Genomic DNA, 19164 nt, shown 5'->3' with positions numbered 1-19164 from the left:
GTCGTGACGGAGTCGTTCCCAACAAGCGGACACCAGTGGCGCCGGACACGGAGTCGTGTAGACCCCCAAGTACAGTACCTTTGGTGAAGAGTGAAAACAAGCCGATGCGCGAAGTCGGGAATCGCGGCGTCTGTGCGAAATGTTGAATCCGTGCACTTCGAGCGGTGTCGGTCACGTGGTGGTGCGGCGACTTTCACGGAGTCGCGGACTTCAGTGGGGCTGTTGCGGCATCGGGCCTGCGAAGAGCGTCGCGTTCCAGCGAAGGTCACGGCGTCAGGTGCAGGCGGCGTTACCGGATTCAGCAGCGGCGGCGGTCCGAAGTCGTCTGAAGTCGATTTCCTTGGATTCCACCAGCTTTCCTTTCAAGGGCCCAGGGTCTGGATAGGGCACCACTTGTCGGGGCAGGAGTCTCTCCAGAGACTCCAGGTGCTGGCAGAGAGAAGTCTTTGCTGTCCCTGAGACTTCAAACAACAGGAGGCAAGCTCTAAATCAAGCCCTTGGAGATTTCTTCACAAGTTGGAAGGCACACAAAGTCCAGTCTTTGCCCTCTTACTCTGGCAGAAGCAGCACTGCAGGAAAGCTCCACAAACCACAGTCACAGGCAAGGCAGCACTTCTTCCTCAGCTATCAGCTCTTCTCCAGGCAGAGGTTCCTCTTGGTTCCAGAAGTGTTTCTAAAGTCTGTAGATTTGGGTACCCTTCTTATACCCATTTTAGTCTTTGAAGTCACCTTTCTTCAAAGGGGACTCACGCCTACTTGTGAAATCCTGCCTTGCCCAGGCAAGGCCTCAGACACACACCAGGGGGTTGGAGCCGGCATTGTCAGAGGCAGGCACAGTCCTTTCAGATGAGAGTGACCACTCCACCCCTCCCTCCTAGCAGAGATGGCTAATCAGGAAATGCAGGTTACACCCCAGCCCCCTTTGTGTCACTATCTAGTGCGAGGTGAAAAACAACCCAACTGTCAAACTGACCCAGACAGGGAATCCACAAACAAGGCAGAGTCACAGAATGGTTTAAGCAAGAAAATGCTCACTTTCTAAAAGTGGCATTTTCAAACGCACAATCTTAAAATCAACTTTACTAAAAGATGTATTTTTTAATTGTGAGTTCAGGGACCCCAAACTCCACATGTCCATCTACTCTCTAGGGGAATCTAAACTTTAATCATATTTAAAGGTAGCCCCCATGTTATCCTATGAGAGAGACAGGCCTTGCAATAGTGAAAAACGAAGTTGGCAGTATTTCACTGTCAGGACATATAAATCACATTACTATATGTCCTACCTTATCCATACACTGCACCCTGCCCTTGGGGCTACCTAGGGCCTACCTTAGGGGTGCCTTACATGTAAGAAATGGGAAGGTCTAGGCCTGGCAAGTGGGTACACTTGCCAAGTCAAATTTACAGTGTAAAAAAACACACACAGACACTGCAGTGGCAGGTCTGAGACATGATTACAGAGCTACTTATGTGGGTGGCACAACCAGTGCTGCAGGCCCACTAGTAGCATTCGATTTACAGGCCCCGGCACCTCTAGTGCACCTTACTAGGGACTTACTAGTAAATCAAATAGGCCAATCATGGATAAACCAATTACATACAATTTACACGGAGAGCATATGCACTTTAGCACTGGTTAGCAGTGGGAAAGTGCTCAGAGTTCAAAAGCCAACAGCGACAGGTCAGAAAAAAATAGGAGGCAGGAGGCAAAAAGATTCAGGATGACCCTGCATAAGCAAAAGTCCAACACTTACCCTGACTAGGATTGTGGTCCCTACTTGGACAGGGTGCATACCTCTGCCAACTAGAGACCCCATTTCTAACAGATTGTGTACAATAAATATATATATATCCGTTATTTAATGACTTCTCATAACCTGTCAGCAGTCCCCCATATAGAAAACCCTGCAGAGTCTCTAGCAGATTTGCTGCAATATTCATACTGACATACCCTGGGTGATTGCCCAACAGGGGAGTCGACAGAAAAAATCTCTAAGCACTTGAGGGCATAGAACCATCCAAAAACTACTTGCCACATGTAAGTACAAGACAGTTATCACAGTTGCAATGAAGATGCCCAAGCAGATGTTGTTTAGATAGAAGTGATGCCCAGGCAGAGGTGTGAGTACACAGCACTTTATTAATTGCACAAGAACATATAACTATATTTATAGTAAAAATAGCAAGTCAAATGATAGAAATCCAGTATCTCTGGACTTCTTTGGCTGGCTGCAGGCTTCCACACAGGCAACGTCAACAACCATTGTGAAAATATTTGTTTCTTCTCTTTCAGTTACTTCCTCTATTATTTCTTCTGAGGAATTATGCAAATATATTTCCTCCTATTTAAAAAAACAAATATATATATATATATATATATATATATATATATATATATATATATATATATATATATAACTACAGCTCCCTTAATAATTAGGACCCACATTTAAAAACACCTACTGAGGTAACCAGTACAACCAGTGTGTTCAATCTACTGTATCACAATTTTGTTGTCTGAACCTTGACTCACATATGTGCTATTAATTCTGCCTCCCCAGATCATAGCTGCCCCACACATACACTCAGTCTTGTTCTGGACGTTATTGCTCTGTAACCTATTTTCCTTTATAATGAATTGCTGTCCGCAGTGGTGTAATAAACCTTGAGGGAGCTCCCCTGCAAAGTACACGATAGGGCCCCCTACCCCACCCAGTCAGGAGCTCTCAGGCCAGGGGCCTACCGCCTGTGCACACTGCACTGTGTTGAGGGAGCTCCTTGAGCGCACCATGGGGGCTCTGGGGGGCTATTGTTACACCACTGACTGTCTGTGACAGCAGTACCTCAAATGCTCTGTCAAAGGCTTTTCTTTGTTGGTATTGCAGAGAAAGCACGGGGCTGATGATCTTACTTTTTAAAAGGGTGTTCTAAAACGGTCCTTATGTCACCTTTACACTCTCAACCAAGACCTTTGGTATGTAGGGTACAGCTGAGCTCCTCACTTAGTCCTATACATTCAAATATTTATATAATCCCCATGGCAGATCACATTGGGTTTTGGGGTTTTCTGTAATGTCCTATGCAGACATCACCCAGATTGTCATCGCTTGCTGACACCGTCTTCTGATACAACCATCAATTTCTATGCCTGTCTGTCTGCTTTTGCTCTCTGACTCATAGAAACTCCCTGAAACTAAATGGAGACAAGACCTAGTTATTCCTTTCTGAAGGAACCTCCATTATTTGGTAAGACTCCTGGTGGCAACTGAACTGGACAAAACTCTATCTCCCAAAGAGTCTGTGAAAAACCTCCAAAAAGCACATAAACACTAACACATTCAGCTACAACTACTTCTTGCAAATGTTTCATACGATCCTCTCTTTGCTTCCTTCAGACTCTTGTTGCTCATTGGTCAAAGCTTGTATTATGTCGTGCATAGATTACTGTCTAAAGACATCCTGGCCCCCTTCTAATTGAGAGGAGGTCTATAAGGCATTATTAGAGTGATGAAGCAAACTGTAATTTTATTTTTTTTAAATGTTGCAATCCCACCGGAGTTTGCAGGAAGATCCCGCAAGACTCTAGTGGGAACGTGAAAAAAAGGAGGCCAGTCCCTCCCCCACACCCTAATACAGACACCTGTTGCCCTGGGGAGAGGTTCCAAATCGAGATGTCAGCCCCATCACATACTCTGTTGTACACAGCCATCGCCCTGGAGTGAGATGTCAGCAGAGAGGCCACTTTCTCCACACACCCTACGATGCATACCCATAGCCACGAGGAGAGGTCTCTGTGGAGATTCAGTCCCTCCCCACACCCTGCTACACATGCCTCTCACCTTGAAGGCTGTGTGTGGTTGAGGTTGGCTGCCCAAGGGGGAGTGGGGAGTTGGATGCCTGCAAGGGGTTGGTTGCGGGGCAAAGCTGCATATCAGGCCTTGCAGCCAACCCCACTCTGTGAACAGCCAAAGGTTGTGCGTGGTGTGGGCCTAAGGGAGGGGGGCTGGATGCAGGGCTTGGTCACAACGCAGGCCATGGGGCCAAACCTACATGGAGCACAGTCAAAGGTGTGGGGTTGACTTTGCTTATGGTAAGAAAATATTACGTTACGTTAAAAAAAAAAAACTAGAAATTCACTGAAAAAAAGGTTATAGTGACGTCATCTTTAGGAACTGTACGTACATCTCACTATACATTTTTTTTTTTTAAATTAAAAATTCACTGGACAAATAACAAAGGTTAAACAGATGTTATAGTTAAGTGAAAATGTCAGTTAAAACATGCTGTTTTAAACTAACAAAACTACTGAAATGCACCTTTTATAGTTATCTCAAATAACTATAACACATGCCCTAAATGAACTATAGCTTTTACCTTTGGACTTAGGGCCAGATTTAGAGTTTGGTAGATGAGGTTATCTCGTCACAAATGTGACAGATATCCCTTCCGCCGTATTATGATTCAATTATATCCTATGAAAATCGTAATATGGCGGACAAGATATCTGTCACATTTGTGACTGGCCTTTAGTCTCTTTTTTGGAGATCAAAATCCTCCAGCAGGGCCAGACTGTAGGCTATGTCTGACAAAGGTTCCATGGGCAGGATACCTTCTCACGTAAGTCCCACTGAAATAGATTTGCTGCTGCAGAGAATCTCCAAGTGGGTAAAACCTGTTTCTTAACATCATCAAGGTCTCGTCTTGGGCAGATTGGCTTGGGAGACTTGTCATACTGGGCACTTTTGGTAAAAGGTCTCTTACAGTTTCTTGTGGTCCTTAGAACCACATAGGTCAATCAACTAACTCATGGAATCCACGTCTCTATCCTATGGAGAAAAGAAAGCAGCTCTAGTCTTTCAGTGCTCTTCTCAGGTCTCAGACAGTAGGGTCAGTCCTACTTCCACAGGTACAGAGTGTTCTCAAGAAGGTGTCTTGGGGTGGCACATTTATGTCTGGCACTATCTTGAGGGTAATGCTGACCCCTTCCTAACCAATAGAGTAAATGTTCCCAAGGGTAACCCCATGACCACTTTTGCAGTAGTGCCTACAAATAATCTCACAGTGCCCCTCGCTCACTAGATCCAAGATGGAGAAAGGCATCTCCCCTTGTGCAGAGTCTGTGTACCCTCTCCAGTGGTGAAGGCAAGGTAATGAGCACCCAAGCTATTGTCTCTGTTCTGGGAGCAGTTTTCACACCTCATAGGGTCCATCGCTAGATGGGTGAGAGTTGAAGGCTAATGCAAATCGGCCTTCTGGAGCTTCAGGCAGGAAAATGTAGAGATAACTTTCAATAAGTCCCTTGTCCCTTATATTATTCTAAAATCAGAAATCAGACTTCACATTCGGTTGGGCTTTTGATAAATATGAAAAGTAATTGTTTAATCATTCTCCTAGATGTTCCCTAACTTGAAACAGCTGAATTAATACTCTACTACATTCCAGTATTTCTCCATGGTCAGCCTTCCGACAGTGAAAACAACATTTGGGTGCTAGTTACTGTAAGGACTTGTTAACTTTAAAATTCAACATGTTCTACTTTTAAATACCATGCATACTGCCTTGTAGGCTACACACACTACATAGGGTGATTCATTAATATTTAAAAGGGCATTTTTCTCCTGTTATAAATGGTCATTTTCACAGGTCAAGCTGCTGTTTTAAAACTACAGCAGCCTCGCTATAATGGTAGGCCTAGAGACATGTCAACCTTTGGGTGTTCTTCCCCAAAACCTTTTACCTTACTCCTCCATTTTTTGCTGATGTCATTTTTGTAGGCCTTAGAAATCTGTGCACTTTACTACTCCTAACCCATGATAAAATGTGTGTGCTCACTCCCTAAAACTGGTAACATTTGGCACATGGCTCTGGTTCTACTAATTGGACTTTTGTTGTTTTAGTCTCAAATGAATGGCAGTGGAAATTTTACTGGTACACAAGTATAGTGGCATTGAAAAAACTGTTTGCTAAAATATGGTTCAAAGCATTTGTCCTAGCCAGTGAGCACTTGTGTCGATATCTTGTGCCTATGTATACTGTTTTCTCAAGTTTTTGATAGACATTTATTGAAAGTTGCAATATTGATTCATCTGCTTATACCAGCATTGGCATGTATACTCATCTTAGAGGAAATAAACCAAATTCACTAGTAGCAAAAGTGTATAATAACATTTGTATGTTTAAGCCACACCTCCTCAGCCTTTTGAAGGACATTTGAAGCAGTTCCATTTGACTTAAGAGGGACATTTAGTAGACACCTGAGTTATTGCAGCTTTGTGACCAAGTTGGTAAGCAGTTGCATTTGATTTGAGAAGAGCATCTAGCAAAGTTTTGAAAGGCTGCAGCCTTGTTAAAGACTCCAAGCTGTTGCTTCTGACTTGGACATCTAGTAATTACTTGAATTATTGTAGCAACGCTTGTTTGGCTTGCAACCATTATCTCGTGGGAATGATAAGGCGTGATTGTGGCCTTTAACGTACAGATACACCAGCAAGCAGAAAGACAACAGCCCAGCGTGGGGGTGTTTGCTTGTTGATGCTCATTGCTGCTACCAATGGGTAGGCTGACCAGCTGACGTGGCGCATGCAGCTTTGTATCTTTGTGTCTTTATATGTACATGTGTCTGGGTCTCTGCGTGTGGGGGAGGGCCACGTAATAATTTATGGTTGTGCATATTAATGTCTGTGCCTGAGTCCAGTGCATGTGAGTGCTTTGATATATGCGTGCAAGTGTGCGTTTCTGATTATGTGCTTGTGTGTGCACGCATGTATGTGTGGGTGCATCTATGTGTTTGTGTGTACGTGTGGTCTTATTTACGTGAGCATATGCCTACATTTTTCTGCTTGCCTGGGTGTGAATTAACAGAAGACTAGTCGGCTTTGTCTATCTTAAAGTGAAAAAGCATCTATTTTTATTATCAAGTTGCTACACATTGTGTTTACCACACGTTTGGAAACTTTATGTCATTTTACAAGTAACGAAGACGTATTACTCGGACTCACCCTGATGCTTAATGGATACATTATCTTAGGTACCTGTTTGTTGTAAGTGCATAACGTATGCATCCTATTAAGCTGTATACAACGTCATACCTGCATGCTCGAATGCCCAAAGCAACGCAATCACTAACGGTAGATCAGACTGACAACCTATACTTTGAAAAACTGACAGCAGCACTCCCGTGACGCCAGCCACCAGGACTGCACAGAGTCCTTGTCCCCGATGTCCTTTGCTTCAGGACTGCTCTGTCATCCTTTTCACACTGAAGATAGATTTTAAATGGCTCCACTACTTTGAAATGCAGATGGGGCTTTTTTCCAGCTGAGTTCACTCCAGTTCTGCACAGTTAGTGCACAGACAGTGCTGCGGCTGAGCTTTAACACAGAAAGGCCATTTAAAAAGTCAAACGATACGAAATATGAGAAAGGGCATTGGTGCGCATCTCTGCATATCATCCTGTTCTTATTACACTTTTTATCTCTTGCAATATCTGCGTCTTACACGGAACATGCTTATTTAAAAAAAATTAGAGGTACCCCCTCTCACTGTCAACAATAAGACAGAAAAAAAAACGTGGGATCTAACCGGCCCTATCCTCTTTGGACGCTACTATCAGCAGGACTTCATAAGGAAACACACACATTAGGCATTAATAAAGGCTTCATATCATGACTGCAGACTCACCCTGCAGTCTAGCTACTAGCATCCCTAAAATGGTGGGCAGTTTCACCAGGTTTCACGAGATCCCAAGCATGCAATGTGCAGCCACGTTGGTTCAGCTTACCATGGATTCACTGATTAAAAGGAGGAGAAGCGCCTCTTCGATGTTGTCTTGAGGGCAGTATATGCTAGAAAAAAAGAAAGAACAGATAACAGTCAAGAATTTACCATGAGCCTTTTATGCGAGATGCACGACTAGTAACCTGACGCACCACATGCATGATTGATTGCTATATTATACCTGCTTTTAGGAGCACACAATTCATAGCTGCTAATTCCACCCTTAAATTAGCTGTTTTTCCATTTCAGGCTTAACAAATGTATTTTGGGGTAGAATAAACAGGTGAGTTAGCAAAGGATAAAAAGTATTTCATTTCTCAGGCCAATTTTACTTTACGTATACTGTACAGATAAAAACTAGGGAAACTAGATGTTGCTGGCAGTGACAGTGAGGTTCACAGATCCAAATTACTGATAACGATGTCACGTGCATGCTTCACTATGTCAAGTGGAAATATATATATATCAATATATCTATATATCCAGTGCTTTAAATGGAAAAATAGAAGTGCAGGTACTCTGTAATAGAGTACCTGCTTGTTTCTGAGAAGTGCCGGTACTCTCCAATTAAAAGTATTACGTTTTTCCTGAGATATGCCGGTACTCTCCCTCTCAAAATAAAGAAGTGCCGGTACTCAGTACCGGAGAGTACCGGCCCATTTAAAGCACTGTATATATCTATATATATATATATATTTATATATATATATTATTTTTTTCACTGGAAAAAAACAAAGGTTACAGGGACGTTATAGTTACAAAATAGAATTTAAAAAAACATAGCAATTCTCTTAAAAAGCCAAAGGTTACTGGGAGGTTATAATTAGGCTCACATTTTAAATGTACAAAACCAGAGAAATTCACCAGTTATAGGTAAAGTGACCTCAAGTAACTATAAGCTGTGCCCTAAGGTTACTAGAACTGCACCCTCACCATGCACTGCAAACTACCCCACAAATTAAGTCAATCATGCCATTTTTCATAGCATCATTGATAATACCAATGTAATATTTGCAGTAACATTTTTGATTAAAAAAACGTGCATGGTGGGGGCGCAAGTTATAGTTACCTTAGGATAAGTAACAGGCTTTCCCTGCAGTGCCAATGCTTCAGCAAGCACGGAGCTGCACTGACAGCGGCTCCCTGCTTGCTGAAGCATGTGATCTCTGTCCCCTGCATGTGTGCGGCGGACAGAGATGAAAGCTCTGCTGTTTGTCAGCAGGGCCTGCTTTAAAGGTCCTGCTGTCAAAGAGCAGAGTGTTTACTGTGGCTTGGATGCAGCTGCAGAGCTGCAGCCAAGCCACAGCAGTGGAGAAGTGTGGCTCAATGGTTAGAGCGGCAGACCCTGAAGCAGAGATCTGGCTCAAGACCAGGGTTCAAGTCCCGCTTCGGCAGGTCTTGGGCTCAATTCCCCTTGACCAGATAATTCTCGCCTTGGTGCCTAATCTAATTCATGGGTCCCACTCTGCAACTCTGGGCAATAGCTTGCTTAATCTCCACAACGGCCCCAACAGCGCTTGGATGCCTGGCTTCACCCTAGGGGTGCTCAGGAGTGGGCGCCTCACAGGGAAAAGCCAGGAGGGGTTCCATAGCGGTATGAGTACAGCGCCTTGAGACCCTAACGGGTGAGTAGTGCGCTATACAAGTGCTAATTTACATTTACAGCAAACAGCTATGTCCCGGGGGCACCCCTGGGACATAGCAGGAGCTGGTCCTGGGGAGCGGAGGCCCCCAGGCTCATGTGTGGCTCGTGAGGGGGGGGGCGCGTGGCTCCCCTCCACTGTGAAGATAGCCCCTGGAGCTAATGCGGATGCCATGGGGACCCAATTTTATAAAAAATAAAAATGTCCCTGTGGGATGGTGGTCCTGGGGCAGTGGGAGGCACGTGCCCCCCCTCAGAATCCAGTGTAGCCCTGGAGGGTGGTGGTCCTTTGGACGTGGCGGGCACATGGCCCCCGCAAATAAATGCAATTTTCCCCAGGGGGTGGTGGTCCCCAGGGTGTGGGGGTTCCATAGGGACCCCTTAATTTTTTTAAACATTTGCCCCAGGAGGTTTTGGTCCCCGGGGCAGCAGGAGGTGACCAGAAGGCCCCCCGCAGTTTACAATAAAGCCCTGGGGAGGTGGTGGTCCCTAAAGCAGCGTGGGGGCCACAAGCCCCCCTCCCCCCCGCTTCCAACAAAATAAGCCCAAGGGAGGTGGCGGTCCCTGGGGCATCGGGAGGGGGCCAGAAGACCCCCCGCTTTATTTTTATTTTTAAAAGCCCTCGGGACTAGGCTCACCCGAGAGTATTAAACTAAGTTACGCGCTGGAGACAACACTTCGTTTTTTTAAATATTTTTCAACCGGATTCACAGATCCACCACATTGTAAAAACTTTTTTTTAATGATTTTTAGCCTTAAGGGTGTCCCTTGGGACCCCACCACCAGAGCTAAGGGACCAGGGTGTTCATACCCTAGTCCCTTTTTACACTTTAATTTTGGGACTCGGCTGAAGCCGATTCCCAAGATGCCTGACAACACTTCAACAGCTTCTGTTGTTGAACTGTTATCAGCCAATCAGATCTCAGCACAAGATAGTTAGGGGTCACGTCCCTAGATATACAAATTTGTTTTCTCTTTAATTTGTCAAAAACTACTGAACGGAGTTACACCAAAACAAACAAAGCACTTGTCCTGGACCAGGACCTACCTTCCTACCAAATTTGGTGTAATTCCAGCCAGTAGGTTTTGCGCTATCACTGTTCAAAATCCCTATAGAAAAATGAACAGGGAAAACATGTTTTGGGATCCCCCTTGCCCCCCTCCCCTGGACGGATCACTCCAAACCTTTCCAGGCAGTAATAGACGGGACTGGCAAATTATTTTGGAAAGTTTTGTGAAGATTCATCAAGCAGCACCAAAGATATAGGCAAGTCAAAAAACGCTTTTTATATAGAAACTAGGTTGTAACTATAACTATCTAGTGGCAACCGCAACCAGGTCATATATATGTATATATAGTAGTTATAGTTACAACCTAGTTTCCTAGGAAAAGCATTTTTTGACTACATCTTTGCCACTGTTTGAAAAATCGTTCTGAAATTTTCCCAAAAAAGTGCCCCAGTGATTCTTGTTGCACATGGAAAGTTTTGGGGTGAGCTGTCAATCGGGGGCTGAGAAAAAGAGGGGTCAAAAAAGTTGCACTTTCTATGTTAATTGCATAGGACATTTAGACTACAGCCTGAGCCATTGGAGGGAAGGACACAAAATTTGGCAGAAAGCTAGCTTTCGGTAAGCAGATTACGTTTTTACTTATTTGGTGTAAATCCATTAAGTAATTCAGGATCTATTAAAAAGAAAGCAAATTTGTATATCTAGGGCCGTGGATCCTTCGGGATGCATTCACGAATAATGACGAGCTCATGCAGGGAAATGCTCAGCTTTGATTGGCTGCCAACACTTCAACCAGGAAGTGTTGGCAGCCATCTTGGGACTCAGCTAAACAAAAACGCAAAAACAAAATGAAAAGGGGCCATGGTAGAGACACCCTGACCCCTTAGCTCTGGTGCTGGGTTCCCAGAAAGCCCCCCAGGACTAAAAAACAATTAAAAAAATATATGTTACCACAAATTCGCAATGTTGTCACAAATTCATGACAATAATTTAAAAAACACAAACAAACGCGGTCTCCCACACTTAATAAGCCCTTGGGTAGGCCAGGTCCCAGGGGCATGGAAAATATAAGGAGGGGTGAACGGCCACCCCTCTCGAGGCTTATATTTGTCCAGGAGACTACCTCCTCTCCGGGGCTTTGTTCATATTGCATAGTGTCGAGGATTCTACTCCAGGTGTGCCCACAATCATTTTCCTTTTTTAATTTCTTTTAAACTTTAAAAGTTTAAGGTTCATACTGAAAGATAATCTTACTCTTTTTAATTGACAAATACATTTTTCTTTTAAATTTGTCCAGAAATATCTTATTCTAAGTATATCTTCCATCAAAGCCTAAAAAACTCTCCATCTCTCTCCCTCTCCCTCTCACTCGCTTTCTCTCTCTCTCTCCCTCTTTCAGTCTCTTTCTCCTACTCACACACCTACTCAAACCCTTACACACCCACTCACAGACCTGCTCAGACTCTCATGCACCCACTCACAGACATACTCAGAGCCTCATGCACCCATTCAGAGCTGCACTCAGATCCTCATGCACCCACTCACAGACCCACTCAAACTCTCACACACCCACTGGAGCCCTCAGGCACCCACTCACAGACTCAAACAACACTAATGCACCCACTCACATATCCACTAAGACACTGACATACCCACTCTCACACCACGACAGACACTCTCACACCACGACAGAAACTCTCACAGCCACTCTCATAACCAGATACACTCTGTCACACCTATTCTCAAACGCAGAGAGACAGGCCACTCCCAACTCCTGCTGCGTACAGCCAAACGCCAAGGGTTTGGTTGGTTAGGGGGTTGGTCACAGTGTCTGGTGCAGGCCAGGCCCTGTGGCTAACGCTCACAGAGCATGGCAGAAGGCCATTTGCAGCGCAGGTTTAGATGTATAGGGGTTGGCTGCATGGTCTGCTGCAGGCCAGGCCCTGGGGCCATTCCCTGCTGCGCACAGCCAAAGGCTGTGCACAGCATGGGGTTGGGTGGTTATAGGGGTTGGCTGCACAGGCCTAGCCACAGGCCAGGCCCTGTTGCCAACTCCTGCTGTGCACAGGCAAAGGTCATGTGCAGCGTGGGGTGGGGTTGGGTTGTTATAGGGGTTGGCTGCAGGGCCTGACTACAGGCCAGGGCCTGCGGGCAAACTATAGAAATTTAAATTACTTCACATTACTTACAGTGTCTTTATAGTTAGGCTCACATTTTAAACATACAAATCCATAGAAATTCACCTGTTATAGTTATAGTTATCTCAAGTAACTATAACTCGTGCCCTAAGGAACTATAACTCGTGCCCTCACCATACACTGTTAATGGCACTCATGACATCTTTGATAACATAAATGATAATATCAATGTAATATTTGCAGTAAAATTTATGATGAAAAAACTGTACATGGTGGGACAAAAGTTATAGTTAGCTTGGGGCACGAGTTATAGTTACTTGAGATACCTATAACTATAACAGGTGAATTTCTCTGGTTTTGTACGTTTAAAATATGACCCTAACTATAATGTCCCTGTAACCTTTGTTTTTTCAGTGAATTTCTATGTTTTTTTAATTCTATTTCCTAACTATAACATCCCTGTAACCTTTGTTTTTGGAAAAAACACAGATTAAAAAACAATGAAATTCACTGAAAAAACACACAGTTAAAAGCTGAGTAATGGTTGTGGCTCAAGCACCCAAAACCAATGAAAATTCACCAGTCATGGTTACCAACACACATAGCACACCCCATAACTTCCCCGTATTGTTCCCTTGATGGTTCTTTTCTTTGTTTCTGAGCGGTAAGCAAACTGGTGTTTTGATCATAGTGGGTGGTGCAAATTATGGCAAGTGTTTTGTAAGATGGTAACCATAATTGTTAAATTTCTGTGGTGTTGCACATTTAAGCCATAACCTCATCTCAGTGCCAAGACTCAATCAGGATTCAGACCAGGTTGCAGTACTGAAACGGCCATGCTCTAAGTATTCACTGACCCCCTCTTCCTCAACAACAAAGGCAATCCTTTCTTCCTGGTCCGGCTCGATCTCGCTGGAAATTTCAGAACTGTCAACCAACCAGCATTGATCTACACACTAAACATTTGCAAGGGCTACACTGGGACAATCCTGAAATGGTTTATGTCCTACCTCACTAACGGAAAGCAACTTGTTCAGAGACGAACTACCAGATACCAGACTGTCCATGTCACCTGGGGTATCTATCCCTCATGGTACGGTCCTGTCACCCATCATTTTCTGCTTTACATGGAATCCTTCACAACCATCCTTGCAGACAACAACATCAAGAGCCACCAGAAAGCTGACAATACCAAATTCTATCTCAAAATATCTTCAACCAACAATGTACAGAGACTCAAAGCCACCAAATTCCTCCTTTTTCCCAACAGTGCCAAATATCTGATTCAGACATGGTTCTCCAAATTATACAAACTTAAAACCTGAATTAACAGAAAAAGTCAAATGCCACAGATGCAACTTCAACTCAAACTGCTCACTCATAGAAAATATTGCCAAGAGAAACAAAACAATCTGTTTCCAACTCTCTCTATCGCATGTAAAAAGTGAAATCTGTTCTGCTTACACAAGATGTCAGAATGCCAGTTCAAGTCCTAGTCCTCTCCCACCTAGATGGAGGCAACTCTCACCTCAGCAGCTTCCCAGAGACCACCTTCACTTCCCTGGAAGGCATCCTTCATTCACCAACTTGGATCATAAATGGGCTGAAGAAATCTGACCACATCAACCCTTGTACTAAAGCATCTACACTGTCTCACCTCTGTAAGCTTGGATCATAATCAAGAGACGTTCCATCAATACAAGCCCCTCTACACCAAGACCCCTGTATACCTAGCTAACAATATCTGGACGACAACACCAGACAAGGAGCTCTGACATCACCAGACTCAAGACTAAACACCATAGAAAGGCAAAAACGAGCCTTCTCAGCCTCAGCTCCCAAGATCTGGAACAACATCCCTACTGACATCAGAACTGTACCAATTTTCTGAAAAATCTGAAATAAATTGAAAACTCACCAATTGAAGGAAAGCTACCGCATATATGTTGACTTCTCACCCTGGCATGAACCCTATTACCTCCCTCTGTCCCCTCCCCCCATATATCCCCTCTGGGGCTTTCCTCTGTACTGTTCAGTGCTCCGTTGCTAGCCAGTTAAATTGGGCTTTAGAATTAGCAAACCTTACATACATACAGTAAAAACGGTTGAACAGCATAGGTGGGTTGGGTTGTCCTAACAACCTTCACTGCAACAGGGAGAGCCACACTGACAGGATTTTCTCCTGTCCCATATTTCAGACCTTTTACCACAGCACTGACAGGACCAAACAAACAAATACAGCGCAGTGAGCCCGCCACAGTGATATGCACTCAAGAGAAGGCAGCGCTACATCAATGTAACACCAAGAAACCCTAATAGCAACAACCATGAGTGACAGAAAGAGTGTTGACTTGGATTAATTTATGTGGATGAGGCCCGCTTTTGAATGACTTATAGCACCCAAAATATGTTTTAAAAACGTACTTCTCTCCTGAATGAAGTTGTGGCGTTTGTCTACGAGTGCTACTAATAAAAGAATGTTCTTCTTTAGTCCCAAGATCAGAAGGAGGTTCGGATAAAGGATTCCAATAGCAGTCTTCACTCAAAGAATGGAGGAGCACTTCAGCCAAATGCCGAGCAGCTGTCTGGAGAAAAGAAAAACCACATGTATCAGTTAGTGCAACACAGTTCCGAAGGGGCGCCAACTTTACTTTGTACTCACTCTAACCTCTGAAATCAAACTCTTGCCCATGGAAGATATGCTGAAGCCTCACTATCCCCAGCAAGCTGTGTAAAAATCGAAATTTCATATACACTTTGTTCATTCCAAGGTTATCCTTAATTTATTTATTTTTGTGGTTGTGTATAGAGCAGACAGAACCTATTTGCAACAGTGCTTTATGGAGCTTTGGAATCAGAAGACTGCATTATTATCAAAGTTACTGATCTTAGGGCCAGATGTAGCAAAGGTTTTTCCCCATTCTGTGTCTATGGGAAAAAGTGTTCGTACATATGGCCCTTAAAGCAGTACAAAACGTAGCCATGGGGTTCTCTAATCAAGGGTGGCTACAGAGAATGTCCAAGCACTTGGTCAGGATATAGGGGATCCTCGTTTCTGGGTCATCTGTGAAGGAAAACGGTAGAAAAGCTGTTGCAAAAGGAGGTTTTTCACCTCTTTGTGAATTAATTGAGGGACTGCATAGTCTGAAGCTGGGGGGAATACAGTACCATATTAAGGATGTGCTTCCAAAGAATGATTGGTCAGGTGACCTTGTTTTCTGCAAGGTGGTGATTTCTAGGAGAACGCTATAACAAGCTTCAACCTTCAAGAAAAGGCTGCTTTCTTGTGAATTATTTACCTTTTTGTTGCAATCTTGATAGACCAAACCCTCCACATTTCTGCAATCCCATTTCAAACCATCATAGTCTAGAAGAACACTATCCTGCAAATGTTATGTTGTGTCTCTCTCTCTCTCACGCTGACAACCCAGACAAACACATCTACAACCTGGCATTGATCTCAGCCACATCTTTATGTAACAAGCACGAAGCTAGCCTTACCTGTCCTAATTGCTTTCCCATTTTCGTGAGCAATTAATAAACTATTATCAGTGTAATTTTTGCAGAGCTTTGCTAGGTGTTTATCAATTTTCGTCTCATACTCTTGTCACTAAACTGAACCTTGAAAAGCCTCTGCAGCCTCACACACGTTGAACCACAAACCTCTACTAAAAAGACTCAATAGAGGGAAGGGCCTGTCTTATTAAGTGACAGTCGGCTGCTCTCAGCCATTTCCCTTAACACAGTCATGAATCTGCTGATCTCCCAATTCCTTCTTTATTCAGTTATCAGTGTTTTATGCACAGCCCATTTGATAGCCCTTTACTTTCCTTTTGTTTTTTTATATGGCGAATCCGGGCCAAGGGCCCTGGAGCGCTTTACAAGAACATCAGCTAGTTACATTACACATATTCTTTTTTTGGTTGAGCATAGCAGCGCACAAGTGCTGCTTTTCAATCTGTTGTGATCTATTCAGGGCTTTAACCACACCCATCTCACGCCCATCATTTGCATTCGTTCCTGGGCTTGCCTTTCAACAATCCCTTGATGTCATTGGTAAATGCTTTACATTTGTCCCTCCTTGAGGCTCTTTTGTTACACCTTGCAGACTGACCCAGTTGCATGGATTATTGCACGATTGCTGATATCATTTCGAGAGGGCAAACTACTTTTTTTTTTGTCTCTCCCCTTCACGCTCCATGGTGGCGCATTGAAGTTTCATTTTCTTTTGTCTCTCCCCTTCGCGCTCCATGGCAGCCATGGCGCTTTGAAGTTTCATATAGCATGAACTCGATCGGCGGTGTTGGAGCACTTTACAACGCAACATTTGTCTTTGGAGGTGGGCTTGTGTGGTCGGTGTAAACATAACCTTTTTTCATGGGGAGTGGTATGTGCTCATGTGTGTACGCAATGCTTGTGTTGAAATCTTGCTAACTTCCTTTGGGTCTGAGGTGTAACAGCAGTGTGCTTCCCCCTCCCAAGAGCAGCTCTGCGTTTTCCAAACACGTTCTCTTTCACACACCGCGTTTCCTTCGTGCAGTCCTTTCACAGCTCAGTGGTGCACGCACTTGGTGGAAAAACTAATCTTTTATGGCCCAGATATGTGGATCTGATGCTCCCTTTCAAATGGGTGATAACTTTGGTCTGTAAAATGAAGCTCTTCCCTGTATATGTCTATGTTATTTCCTTGACCTCACGGTTGTTTTAATGTCACCATGGACTTAGAGGTGGATATAGTTTGGAAGACCTGCTATACGATTGTATTTATGGTTTGTTTCAGTGATTTTTCGCGGCAACAAATCACAACAGGTTGATTTGAAAACATGATGGCACACATTAAAACGGACTACAGAGATCAGGGATTATTGTTCTCCGGGCAGTCAAATTCCTTGTGTAACTGCTCCTACTGAATGAACCCTGTCGTAACTACCATTTCTTGTAAATTTGCGGCGCCACTGCTCCCCTTGTTTTCCTTTTATTTTGTAGTGTTTTCCCCTCTCGGCCTTCTTGAGGAGTGCATGGGAGGAGTGGAGTGATCGTGTCCTTGTGTTTGGAAAACAACATTAATTGTAGATTATGTGAAATTTCACCAATCGCTCTGGAGGTGAGCGTTGGCGTATCTGCTTCTTGCATTAGACAGAAAATGTATTTTTTATGTTAAGAGATCTGTATTTTCTTGACCTTATTTTTTAATGCGCGTATATAGCGCAAATTCGATCGGAGGTATTGGAGCGCTTTACAATACATCTGTCTTTGGAGGTGGGCTTGTGTGGGCCCTGTATATATAACCTTTTTTCATGGAGAGTGGTAAGTGCACTTGTGTGTATGCAGTTAAATTATAAGGCAGGGTTGACAAATGTATGTGGCCATAAAAGTCCAATTATGCTTTTACAACGCCAATATTTCTAACTGTCGCAAATGCGCGACTTATTAGATTGCAAATGCTTGGTTTGTTTGTGTTTTTTAGGCACAGGGAGACTGAGTGATTTGCTCAGAATGACAGGATGCAGAGCCGACTCCTGGATTTGAACCCAGTTTCCCAGTTCCAAAGTCTAACGGCACATCCTGTCCCACTTCCTTGACCCCACCCACCAGGTGCGGCATTTAACCATCGTGCGTAGAGTAAACAACATTCTTCACAGAGTCGAAACTATATCAATTCACGCTTAATAAAAAGCGTAAGTTCTTTCCTGCTTTGCTATCTATCACATACAAATATTTTACACTTTAATAAACAATGCAAATACTGCCACAACATGAAGAGGACACGGGCTGTTCATTTTGCTATGTGATAGCGGATAATATCCAACATCCCTGCTGTCATTATACCTTTGATTTCTTAAGATGAGACGTGACAGGAAGCGCTCTGCTAGTCACCAGTTAATATACAGCTTTGTGACACACAGAAAGCCACACACAAAACAGCCTGCGGTGTTCTGACATTGGCCAGCGCCTGCTTGTCATCTCAGCTTCGCGTGCTCCAGTCAGGGGCCCTCGAGGTGCCACGCTGGCCCACATTCTTACATTTAAATAAAACACAGCGCGCACGTGCACGTGGTGGAGAGAGGGGCCAGCAGCTCAGTGCCCCACGGAACTGTTCCTCTCTACATTACAGCTCCCTGCAATAAATGCAAATGTGTTGTTTTTTCAGGAAGGTACAGCAATATCAATGCCGAACATTTTTGTTGAACCGAGGTCAGAGCTACACACAGTAGGTTTGCGCATTCTTCAGCTCTTTTCCTTTTTCCGCGTCAAAAAAGCCTCAGCTCCAGGTGCAATGTTGCAGTTTTACAATATTCTGACTGCAGCCTCCATTCGGTGGTCACATTGGTTTGACATCTAAAGGCATCCTTAATATTACATTTAGCGGAAATCTATGTTTTCGTTTTATGTTAATCCTTTTGGAAAACACAGGTGTTTGGGAATGTATTTCCCATGCTTTTAAAACCCCAAATTGCAGGTCACCTCTGCTATTGATTTTGGGACAACTACCAGGGTTCAGGTAGAAAGTTTTAATTGTGTAACATTTTTGAATGTTTTAATTGGTTTTAACTCTAAAACATATATGCTCATACAATTTTATTGTAATAGGGT

The 19164-nt window shown here is 43.8% G+C and overlaps 1 protein-coding gene across 2 annotated transcripts in view; it reads right to left on the bottom strand.

The window, feature by feature from the left end:
• Positions 1–19164, bottom strand: part of TTC7A (tetratricopeptide repeat domain 7A) — a 1654710-nt gene that overhangs the window by 885113 nt on the left and 750433 nt on the right. For both annotated transcript variants that reach the window (XM_069234028.1, XM_069234029.1), the window contains exons 7-8: positions 14995–15155; positions 7784–7847 (exon numbers count right to left, since the gene is read on the bottom strand). In XM_069234028.1, the coding sequence (XP_069090129.1) occupies positions 7784–7847; positions 14995–15155 (225 nt within the window). The remainder of the gene's footprint in view (positions 1–7783; positions 7848–14994; positions 15156–19164) is intronic.

The sequence above is a fragment of the Pleurodeles waltl genome, chromosome 5 (assembly GCF_031143425.1).
Source record: "Pleurodeles waltl isolate 20211129_DDA chromosome 5, aPleWal1.hap1.20221129, whole genome shotgun sequence".
In the NCBI taxonomy this organism is placed as follows: Eukaryota; Metazoa; Chordata; class Amphibia; order Caudata; family Salamandridae; genus Pleurodeles; species Pleurodeles waltl.
Note: the sequence above shows the minus strand (reverse complement) of the source record. Positions and strands in the feature narration are given on the sequence as shown.